Source organism: Solea senegalensis, linkage group LG13, assembly GCF_019176455.1.
Source record: "Solea senegalensis isolate Sse05_10M linkage group LG13, IFAPA_SoseM_1, whole genome shotgun sequence".
Taxonomy (NCBI): domain Eukaryota; kingdom Metazoa; phylum Chordata; class Actinopteri; order Pleuronectiformes; family Soleidae; genus Solea; species Solea senegalensis.
In genome coordinates this window covers 12,216,732-12,229,456 of record NC_058033.1, presented here as the reverse complement: position 1 = coordinate 12,229,456, position 12,725 = coordinate 12,216,732, and the positions used below count along the sequence as shown (strand labels likewise).

The 12,725-nt window shown below is 39.4% G+C and overlaps 1 protein-coding gene across 1 annotated transcript in view; it reads left to right on the top strand.

Moving 5' to 3' along the window:
* The window catches only part of cxadr (CXADR Ig-like cell adhesion molecule), a 37,404-nt gene that overhangs the window by 13,960 nt on the left and 10,719 nt on the right, over window positions 1-12,725 (top strand). The window contains exon 2 of the mRNA XM_044042613.1: window positions 10,981-11,150. Coding sequence (XP_043898548.1) covers window positions 10,981-11,150 — 170 coding nt within the window. The remainder of the gene's footprint in view (window positions 1-10,980; window positions 11,151-12,725) is intronic.

Genomic DNA, 12,725 nt, shown 5'->3' with positions numbered 1-12,725 from the left:
GAGTGAGGGCATGTCATAAATGCATTTGAAAAGAAATTGACATATTGGTAGTTACTCTAAAGTACTTTGTCAGTACACTGTTCCTGCCTCAGGCAGCTGACAACCACAGTGTTTTTGATGAAATGGACTGTGTTGGGTCTGCAGCATACAGCATATACTGGGCATGAAAACACACATAGGAGTGTGTACTATCTAGAAATGTCCACAGGACCACCGTCATGCAATGTTCTTTGGGCAGGGGAGCTAATTTTAGACTAGAATCTAGTGAAAACGGCACAATCAGGGCAAGCTAGTAGACCTCCTCGCAGCCAGTCCAGCCAACAGCAATACAGGCCTCTGTACTACATGGGAAATAGGCTACTGTGTAAATCCAACATAGGCAGAGGTAATGCCTTAATCTGCAGGCGCTAGCCCTCTGCAGCCTACACAAATGTAACCAAGGTAACTAAATCCCCTTTTTTGGCACTTATGACATGAAAGCATGGACTGATTTAAGGGAAATACACTGTTAGTTGCAATTAAATATCTCTGTTTCAAGTTCTTTGTCATTAAATTATATCCAATCATGATCAGGCTTTTAGTTTGAAAATGCACTCTCTGGAAGACAAGAGGAGGGGCTGGGGAATTCATTGGGAGGCATCTGTGTTTGAATTCCTGATACTTTATACATGTCTGTGAAGTGTTTGCACTCTGGACTCACACCTCAATCCTTTTAGTGGTTTGGCCATGAGCCATATGATTCTTTACTCCTCCATATGTGTTTAGTTGATAAAGATTTTGTGTGTATGTGATCAGATTTAATTCAGCACTTTTTAAAGTTAAGTATGAACAAATCCCCAGGTTACTGAGCACAGCAGGCTGCAGTTGTTAGTGTCGATGATTTGTTTCAGATGGAATGCAGAAGCAGTTTATTATTGCTGAGAGAAGCAAATCTGACTAAACGCGCTTCATTTATTCTCACGCCCTAACTCATTTAGGTGAATTTCCTTAAACGTAGAGTGAAACTAAGTAGAAGGGATTTCTGAGCTTTGGAAAAGTTAGAAATGGGAAATGATGTCAATCAATCTTGAGGCTTGTTTGTAACTTCAGAAAGGATTTCTAATCCCCGTTTTGAAACCTGTGTTTCAACGGCTTGTATGTCTCTCTGTGAGACAGTCTTTTTTGCTTCTGTATTCTCACACATATCATTTCTGTATCACAAATGTGCATGTGAGGATCTATGTTCTCTAAAACCCCCCAGTGAAAAGCACTCTGTGAGAGTCCATCAGTCTGAATGAAGTAGCTGCACTTTTCTGCACTTGTGTTTCTGTGTTTGATCAGTGACGCTTTCTCCTGATCATAGTTGGCACTGTGCCCTGGGGCCCGGACAAAAGCTGGACTGGGGCGCCGGCAGGGGCCTGGTCTGTATCAGACACTTTATTTGTTTTGGGGGAGGGGGGGGGTAGGATAGGCTGCAGTATGGCTGTCTCCCCCTCTGTGTGTAAAAACCCCTGTGTCAGGACAGAGACGCCCGGTGAATACACCCCACTGAGACATCTGGCTTTAATTTGTGTGGTTCATAGTAACCTACTGGAGGCTTCAAACACAAATACCTGCCTTTAATAAGCAGTACCATACCTAATTCCTTATGTCTTATGAACTTTGAAGAATATTTCTTAATATTTTTGCAAGCTCTTAACGTGGGTTATATTTGATGGATAAAATAATGTGGAAAATGCCATATTACTATATGTAGCTTCATGGATTTGTGTTTTATCACATCAATGTGTGATAGCATTGTATCGCCAATCCTCAACACATTATGTAAATGAAAAATAATGTGGGCAATGGCGACCGAAGTATTCTTTCAGGTCAGCTCAAGTGAGAGCAGTTTAACGCTACAGTCTCTTTTCCTAATTATTTAAAGTTTAAATACAAAGTTTAGAAGAAACAATTTGGATGCACTGAGAATCGTTTGGTGATTTAATGATAGCCAACATGACGTTATGATGTGCACCATTCAGCCGATGATCTAAAATGGTTCAGTTGCTGCGGAGTTTGAGAAAGGGACTGAAGTGAAAGATGTACAAGCGTAACCACCGTGACATTGGCAGTGCTCTCCACAGTGCTTTCTTCTGTTGTGTGTTGGACATGGTTGTTTACGGTGCGCTTGTCAAACACAACTTTCTTGGAGTTAAAAAAAAATAACAAAAAGAAAAACATCTTTCCTGGAAAAGGGAAAGGATTCAGTCACTTCTTTTAGCAGGTTCACTTCTGTTTAAAAAGAAACCTCCATGTACCTGCACATCGTTGTGTACCACACCTATTCCTTCTCCACCACTGTCTGCTCATGTAAATGAGGATTATGTGACAACAAAGACACACTAAATGTGTGTGTGTGTGTGTGTGGCAAAGTAAACTGCTTTCACGTTTAGAAAAATTTCTTGCTGGGATTACGGGAAAGCTTTTGTTTCCCCTTCAAAGAGGACATGATTTTGATCTACAGACAGCCAGTGTGCCTCTTGACATGTCTCAATTTCATCACCTGACTGCTCCTTTACAGTGTTTCTGTTTTCATTTCCTCTCCACATGACTATATTGGCATTGGAATTTGTTTCCCATGAGGTTTTTTTTTTTATCAGCTTCTTATCTGTTTGCTTTTCTGGGGGACTGGCATTCGGCCTATCAGCTTTATGGCACCACCAGTCTCCATATTGTTGTCCCCAGCTTCAACAAATCCTCAAGGACACCAGCCTTTTATATGGTGTGTGTGTGTCCCCACAGGTCACAAAGACACTGGACATTCTTATCTGACTCTTCATTGCAATGCTGTAGATAAATTTGCCTTCTCTCACAGGGACAGAGGGAGGAAGGGATGTAGTCGGGTCAGCCAGGACTATTTTTAGCACGTATCTGGCTATATGGTGGCACAGAGGTTAGACAGGCAGCTGGTTAAATCCACACTAGTGCCTTTTAGAATATTAATGTGTAATGCAAATAAGAAGTAAAATCCCAGGGCTGTGATTTGTGAGTCTTGTGATGAGGACTCAACCTTTTTGATTAACAGACCATTAAGGAACACCCCAGTGTGGATTTGTCCTTCCTATATTTTTCTCTTCCCTCTGTCCTTCCAAAATCTCAGGGGCATGATTTTTAACTACTTTATATTCTAATTTAAATTCTGTAGAAAATATTATGATGAAATTTGTGCTACAGCAGTTATAATTTAACCAATAAATTCAATGCCGTCTATTTTGATAATTGATGGATGTGTTTTATTAAATGGAATAATGGAATACTTTTTGATTTATGAACAGCACAAGATATCCGAGGACGTCTCTATTTGGGATTTCACAATTTTCTAATATTTATGGACCAAAATAACTGATCAATAGGAAAGATCTTTTTGATCTTTATAAATAATAATTTGTATGTAAATAATAATAATAATTTCAGCCCTAATTAAAGTCTTCCTGTTTGTTGATTTATTAAATAGTATAGCAGTAGCAGGGAGGTAATGTTTTTTTTCCATAGAAAGAAAGCAGGATCACTGGTAAGGCCAGACTTCAATAATTATGTAATTACATCCCAGTTATTGTCACTAACTGTTGATGTTCATGGATCCATGCAGCAAATTAGTTTCTGCAGACATTCACAGCTCTGGCATTAACTACTTCGCCCCAGGCTCGTCTAGGCGGTCAAATGTTCAGGCAGCCGAGTAAAGTGCCCGTCGTTCGTCACCTCTCCATCATTTAATGTTCAATTATGTCAAAACAGCCTTTAGGTCATCCACACTGGGAATTGATGGCAGCTCTGTATGGCAAGTGGAGCTTTCATGCTGTGTTACAGCAAAATCTGTATAGTTCACCGGTCCCCAGCTTTCTCCAAGACTAAATAAACCAAGCCAGACTCACTCTCCGGGTGCCCACATTGCTTCAAATTGAATAGTTTCAGCAGGGGCAATGGGGCGAACATTCAGTCTCCTTTTTTTTTCGTAGCATCCAAGTTAAGACGTTATCCTCTGCTGTGCCTGAAATAATTGATGTTCTTCAGCATGGTCACAGGAGTTTTGCATGCCTGTTTATGATGGGTAGAGCGCCTGTGCTTTTTCATTTGCTCATTCCAAAACCCCCAGACTGCAGTTTTACTATAATGAATTGCTAATGTTCATCCCACCATTGTCACCCATCCAGGATAATGTGCCACAGTCTTCAGAAGTGGAAACTCATTTTTGTTTTTCTCTTTTTGAGTTGCTTTCTTTTTCCTCTCTTTTGTTCTAATTGTGTATTTATTTTTCAAGCAGCTGAAGCATTAAACCTGAAAATATTTCCACTCGCTGTTAATGAGAAAAAAATCTTGAACCAAACTACCTATGTATTTGCACATTAATTTTCCCCGCCACACACAGTAACTCATTATCTATTTTTCTGAAATACACACAATGCTGTAACTGACTATTGAATTAGTCGGCAACTCATTTTGACACAATGAATTTTGTTGTCAGCTAATTGTTGCACTCCACAAACCTGTAATAAAAGCTCAGATGAATTCCAGTATAGCGTCTTCCACCGAGACAAGCTTTTTCTGGTCAATGTTTTTGTCTTGCGAGCCTGAAATAGCTGCTGGCTTTATCTCCCCTGTGGTAAGACTTGGCTTTTCAGACTTTACTCCCAAGGATGCTCTTTAGGGTCAAAGAGTAGAGAAAGAAGCTTATCATCCACTATGACCACTGCCAATGCTGTCAGGGTCTTTAGCCTGGTTAGTGGAAGGGTCATGATGAGCTTGTCAGCCTGTTTCCAGGTTTCAGGGTTTATTGTGGCCTGCCGAGGCTACTTGTCATACCACAGCTTAAACATGTCCGTCTCAAAGACCTGGGACAAATCACTTCTGATAAAATGTATCCAGGCTCAGGCGTCCATGTAGATGCTGTTAAGAGCCTTACATTTTCCTGGCTGCTGAATAGTGTGACAATGGATCAATTGATGGTTATTGCAGATATATAGGTATTAGTGAACATGTTGGCTGATGGGTATCTCTTCATTTCAGCACAGAAATGTGCAACCATTACACTAACCAGAAAGAACTGACAGGTTGAACTTTAAGTCATTTTGTGTCAATCCCCTTCAGTGCGAGGAAATCCATCCTAGAGGCAGACAGATTAATCAATTGGGCAGATTAATTGTTTGCCGTTATTTAATACTCTACATTGCCCAATTATTTTTTAATTAGTAGGCGGATTATTATATATGCACATTTATACATTTTTGTTGACATACGTTGCTAAGTTACTAAGCCTTTATTTTTAATTAACCTAATAGGTTATTTGACAAGGTTTAACTTTACATTTGATGAGCTTTCATGTATTTGATATTTTCTTTACATTATTTTCATTTAATATTTATATATGTATGTATATATGTGTATATGTATGTGTGTGTGTGTATATATATATGTGTGTGTGTGTGTATGTGTATATATACACACACACACACACACACACATTGAACATGAATACCGTTATTATTCATACTGTATCAATCAGTCTGTAATTTGGAAGAAGATAACAACTAATAATAGTTGTTTTTTTTTTATTATTGCGTAAGATGAATAAGAGTTTGTATTTTTAAACTGTTTATTTTCAGTCTAACAGTATTTTTGATGACAGCAGGTGATATTAACTGAAGCATGACAGACTTAAACACTGTGATAAGTTCCACTATGTGGACACCAGCCTCAGATCACAGGACGGTTGTGACTCCAGGCATCTCTGTCTGACACCAGATGGCTGGCTGGCTCTGGCTAACTCACAGGATATTTAATGGCTTCATCTGAGAATAGAGTGGAAAACAACACTGCACACTGAGCTGGTCTTTTGGTTTGTGCCAGAGGCATCACCTCTGGTTAGGAGAGGTGAAGCAACAAGAGATGATTCACTCTGTGGACTCCTGCATTGAATTGTCTGGTTGTGACAAACCATAGCTGTGTGAGACAACCTTTATTTTTAGGATATGAATAATGATTTCTTTCAGCCTTGCAGGTAGCTTCATGTTATTAATATTCCACTGCCTTGCACATAATATATATATAGAAAATCATTTCATGACATGTTTTTATTTTCATTGCAACCCATTGTGCCTGTGTTTACTGCAAACATTTTAAAGAAAACCACATGGATCATTACAAAGATGCCTCCCCACGACACATTCAAGCTTGAGTTTGTTCACTTCCACAAACCTCTCCTTTCTCTCATGCCGTCTCTTAAGCACCACGGCAACCTCCGATGGGATTGGTTGCCAGGAGACAGGATTCGCTCCCCATTGTATGCCAACAAAGGTAGAGGGGATGGGTGCTGGGGTTACAATCAGCAGGGCTGAAGAGAATTGGAGGCCTGGGGGACTGGCACTCTACAATCATGGGTGTGTTAGAAAAATGGAGGACAGGAGATGGGGGATGAGTGAGTGAATGGCAGTGGGGGTATAGGGTGGAGCGCTGACACCCTGAATTCCTCATGTTCATTCCCGGTCTCCCGGTAACTCTACTGGGATGTGCTGTGTCAGATGGTATAGAGAGAATAGGCTGTTATTATAAAGGCAGACTTTTTAATTAGCCAGTGTACCCTCCCCCACACAGATGTACACAGACACAGCAGCATATACATTCTTCCTAACTAAATACACTGTTGGTGTTAATCTTGTTTACCAGAAGTCTATTTTTCATGTTTCTTGGGACTGTAATGATGGTCTCTCGGATGCCCCAACAAATTTCCTTTGAGCACTAGTTTGTAGTGCTCTCTGTGGTGGAGGTAAAAACATTTCTGCTCAGTGTCACATGCTCCATTGCTCACACACTTCATATCCAGTATGATCTGATAATTACTGGTTAATGTCAAGAGCTGGCTTTTTCAACATGTAAACAGAGTGGTTTGTGTTGTTCCACTTTGAACAGCGAGTGGAACGGGCGAGTTTTCCAGTTGGTCATATTGTAATTCTCCATCAGTTATATAGTTTGCTCCAAGAAAGTTATGTACATTATCTGTTTAGTCAGGAAGAGCTTTTGTTTTTTTAATTCATGATAATTTGTGATCCTGGAAACATGCTTTCTATTTTTACAGTTCATTTTCTGTGGCATCATTCAAAAACACACCCAGATTGAATAGTTATTTTGTATGAGGGACTCTCTGTATTTTTTTTTTCCCTCCTTGCCTTTCACGAGGAACTTAAGTGGACTTACATTTTACAGCCAGAGTATGCAAAAAATTTAAGCACAAGTATGCTAACTTAGCAGAGTTTTAAACATTTTAAGTAACCCACAAATGGATTGTTGTGAACTGTGATGGAAAACATGAAACATTTCTTAATGTACAGTACTTCTTTAGTTCTAGTCTTTATTTCATTATAATTGCTGTCTTTGTTGAATGACATTATCACCATCATTGAATAGATTTACCAGGTGAAATAAACGATGACACCTTGTTTCCCTTTTGCTGCGCTGTTTACAGGCCTTATTCTCCCATGCCTTTTTATTATTAAAATGATTAAAGAGATTATTTTTATTTAATCTCCATCAAAGTGATTTGCATTTGACTAAAAGGATGGTCATCTGAGTGCCTGTACATGAAGCATAAATATGACAGAATGCCTTTACTGGTAAGGATGATGAGGGTCATGACATGTAAATTATTGATATTGGTGGAATGATCTGTTGTTAATTTGACCCTTTAGGCCCCTGAGAAAATGTATTTATACATGAGTATGCGCATATATGTGATGCATAGTTAATATACCAACCATCCATCCATCCATTTTCTACCCCTTAATCCTCCACATGATAGTTGAAGGGGCCGCTGCAGCCATTCCCAGCTCACATAAAATGAAAGGCGGTGTACACCCTGGACAGGTCGCCAGTCCATCACAGGGCCAATATACAGAGAGGAGTAACAATTCACTCCAACACTCACACCTACAGTCAGTTTGGAGTGTCCAATTCATCTAATGCCCAATTCTTCATGTTTTTTGACTGAAAGGAAATCTGAGAACTTATGCACACCCACATGGGTTGAATTATGGGTTGAACGGGACATTTTTATTCACCTGCTGAACGTGATTTTTGCTCAGAAATGAGCAACGTCGTATTTCCCACTCATGTTAAATCATCGGGGAAAGAAACAGAAAAAACAAAAAACTTTTCAAACAAAGCAGCAAATGTGTGCGTTCCACTCTGTCCATAGCACATTTTCATTTCCTGTATTACCTGTCCTGAAAACAGTCCTCCTGTCAAACAGTTTCAGCTGAATACTTTTTCTCCCACAGTGCTATTTTCTCCTCTTTCTAAGCAACTGTGAAAATGACTCCAGCTTGAGGAATAGACACCGCTTTCCATCATACATATGCCAAGCTGTGTATCCATTTTGACAGTGATCGACGCAAATCTCAGTTTTTTCCGATATTGCTTCCCATATCTTTTGCTCCTGCTGAAGGCGATGGATCTGTCCCATCAAGGGCATCTGTCATAATCTGCGGGCCGAAACGATCAGCTGCAGCACCGGGGGGCCCAGGGAATAAAACCGTACTTTTGCTTTTGCAACCATAGCAAATGCTTACAGGCTCCGAGCTTTAACAGTAGCGGGTGTGACTGGGATTGTCACTCGTTGTGTGTAAAAACTTGAGTGGTGTATTTTCATTCAGTTGTCTGCCTGTGGTTTGAGGCTAAAACAGCGGTGATGAACATGAAATGAGACCGACACATCAATTGGTAGCTCCAAGTCACCAGCACTACACAGGGCTTTTTTTATTTCCATAATTTAAGTTGATAACTGGGGTAATCCGCCTTGGACAAGGCTGTATTAAGATTTGAATGGGAAGCAGTGCAACAGAGTGCTGATAGTCAGATTAATTAAACAAAGGTGGTGGTCAGGTACTTAACACCATGAGCTGCATGTTTCTGTTGTGCATACAGAGTTAAGAGATTGTGGCTCCTGTGCAAACACTTAACACGATATTGCACACTTTGATAGATCTAAGTGCTTTAATTTGTTTGTCTTTTAAGTAAACCTTGTTGTTAAAAGACTTATTCTGTGAGACGAGACTCATTTCTTTGAAGTGTTCACAGATGCCAGGTTTTGATTTGTTTAACCAGTTATCTCTGCACATTAGAGGCCGCTCTTCCTGTCAATGTAAAAGCAGCTAAATGAGATCCAGATGTATAAAGAAAAATGCCATGGCGATTGTTTTTTGAAGAAGTGAAAAATTCGCTTTTCATCAGTTACATGTGTTGGCTGTCATCTGCACGACGTGATAAATGCTTGCCGCACATTTTCATCGTCTTTTTAGCTGCAACATATTGGGATTTTTTTTTTCTTCTTCTTTTTCTGTTAAAGCTGTTCCACCCCCTTCCCCCACTGAGTGGAAGGTGGCAGGCTGTCGAAAGGGTTTTAATGTGTCAAGGCAGCATGTGACAACTCCATTCTCTACAGACTGTGTTCCTTGCCGCAGCTTAACTCTCTTATTGAATGGAGAATCTTAACCCAGTTAATGTCACCAGGAAATTATGTTTATTCGTTCTAAGAATAAATACTTAAGAGTCCGTTCCATTTCTGTGACAGGCAAGCGTGTCTCCTTACTCACATTGCCACCCCTGAAGTTAAGTTATGCTACTCTGTTTTTTTTTCACTGTGTGAATTATACATTATCTATTTTTAAAGACATACTTTGCTCCTCAGATGAGATGCGGCCATGTTGACTTGAACATGGGCACTTTTCCGAAGTAAAACACTGAACAGCTGACTGTAATGCTTCTATAAATTTATCCTCAGCTTGTGGCTGGTTATTTTCGTTACCCCGTTAAGTTTTTTCTGTCAGATTCGTCTTAAACTGATTAAATACAAGGGTTATACAGCCTTAATGAGTGCTGCACTCAGCTCCCCAAAAACCTCTAGGTCTGAGAGGAGTCGTTCCTTTGTGGAAACATACTTGAACAACAAAGCTGAGTGGTCGGTTGCACGTCCTACAAACTAGAAATGGGATTTTTAAATATTGGATTAAGGAAGAGGCTGTTAACTGGTTGTAATGGTTTCAAAATTTAGATTCATGTGAAAGGTACTGCCAAAAGGCTACATTGTCTGTTGCCATAGAATGTTGCAGCAAGGTCATGACCAGAAGAAGATTGCTTGTCTTCTGATTCCACTTTCAGGTGACACTGGTATAGACCAGCACTATACCTCAGAGCATATCAACACTTCATTTTGTATTTTTCTATTGCTATTTTACTTTTGTAAAGTTGAGAAGAGACTGAGCACAAATAATTCCATTACTGGTAACAATGTTGCGTTCTTATTTAGTACAAGACGATAAAAATGTTGAAATGTTGAAGGGGTGAGCAATGTGAGCCACAGCAGTTCCATTCTATAACAAACTACAGTCTCTAAGCAACTACATGTTGAGCCACGTTTAGACAGTTCCTAAATGTATAGTATGTGACATTTCATATACCAACAGTCTGCAGAGTAAATCCTCCTGCCCTTGTATGTGATCTACATTATTTATAATGCTAACTTAGGTTGGCACTGGGACTAAAAGTGTCATTACTGGCAATTATGTTGCATTGTTATCAAGTGTATGATAGTAAAATGTCTTGCATCTTGAATCTCTTGATCATCATCGTCTCTCATTACAGTGTTCCGTGGAAATTCAGTCAGCTTCATCACCAGACTTTAGCACAAACGCTGTCACTTTGTTTTGACATTCATGTGGTTAATTTTCTGTATCAATATGTGGGAATACAACATAAGAAAACATAGAATAATGATTTCTCAATTGTTGAAATCATCCATCAGTTCCCTGCTACATATCTTGGGCAAGGTTAAAAATAAATATATCAAAAGTTTTATAATCAGCTAGAAAGTGTTAACATAAATGTGATGAAAATGTCAATACATTCAACTTCTCTTTATTTAATCATGTTGTAGTGTTGACATTTATTTCCATTCTTTGTGTCTCTGTCCAGGTTTGGTCGCAGGTCTAGAGATAACGTCCACAGGGTCGACATCCATAGAGAAGGCCAGTGGTGAGAGCGTGAAGCTGGACTGTCAGTTTACTCTGGCCCCTCAGGACTCTGGACCGCTGGACATTGAATGGAGTTTACTTTCTTCCGACAACCGGAACGAGGACAAAGTGGTAAGTTTAGTTTTTCTCCACAAACAGAGAAAATATTGTTTTTCTTAAAAAAAATAAAAAAATAAAAAATAAAAATTAAGCCATTAGCCATATCTTTATTTGACTGGATTTATTTAACCCAGAACAGTTAAGCCAAGCTTTTTAAGTTGTTCCTCTTCTGAATGTAGCTTTAGAATTGCTTTATTTTCGTCTTAGTCTTTAATGAGCCTTTATTTGAACTGTGTGTGTGTGTGTGGGGAGTGCATTAATCTGCTCTATTGTGGTAGTATATGATGACTAGTGTGTTGTTCAAGTCATGAAATATAAGACATTAGGTGTGCATTTCCTCCGGGTGTTGCAATATACATAAGAAGTAGAGAGTATGAAAGTGTGTAAGTGCAATTTGAGCCACATTAGCTCTCTGCAGTGTCCTCACAGGCACACAGTGAGAGCAATGGGAGCTCCCTTTATCCCTGCCAGTGTCTCGCCTTCCCAACATGGCCCTCAGCCATTAAAAGGAAGGACTGCACAACTCCACACTGACTCCTGCTCTTCCACAGGAAGGCGTGTGCACTCATGCCACTGGTCACTGCTTTCTTCACTGTCTGGAGTTACTCAATTAATGAGAAAATAATTATATCCATCTATTTGCTTCATAGAAATCAGTTTCTGCTTTGAATTATTAATCAGTGTAGTGGAGAAAAGGGAGGTCCCGTCACAATGTGAATCAAAATTGTTTGTTCTGAGCATATTCATATTTCATCTTCTGACAAACTAGCAATGTCAATACTGGAAGCAGCACTTCCATCATTATGTCTGAATTTGGTTTGGGCAGTATCCAAATTTCTTTCCCCAAGGTATTTGCTTGTACCATGACTAATTAAAAAACAGGTGATGGTGCTCAGAGAGTGAATCCAAAATAAACCCATCAATACTTAAAAATTACCCTTAGAAAAATATAAAAATGAACATTCTCTCTTTCTACTCCTACTCACCCCTCAAGGTGCCACTGCCCAAGTTTTCATTGTAGGTTACTGCCATCATTATCACATCAATTTGTGCACAGACTCGTTTTTATATTCTCCCTCCAGCTTGGCAAGAATTCTGTCTTTTATTGTTTTTATTAACTGGATGTCCTCGTCGAACACAGCAACACGTCAGGTGTTGTGTTTTACTGTGGGACCGAGTCGCTTTGCTTGGTATTTTTTTTTCTTTGTCTGAGGAGAAACGGTCGCGTGAAAAACATCACATTACCCAAACTTAATTAAATGTAATCTTGTGAATCAGCAGACAAGAAAAACATTCAAAACTGAAAAGTCACCCAGACAGACAGATGTATTGGACAAACCCTTTAGGGCTGCAACTAACAGTTATGTTCTCAGTAACATCTGGTTCCACTGTTTATTTCTATTATCATATGCAGTTTTGCTGAGCAACCATTAATGTTGCCAAACCTTTGTTTGAACATAAACAGACCAGACATCTCTCTGAACGTATTTGTTCTCCATGACTTACCTGATTTTGCTCGCTGTATACACACACACACACTGTCATATAGCCTTTAACCAATATGAAGTCATGCACAGAGTAAATTCT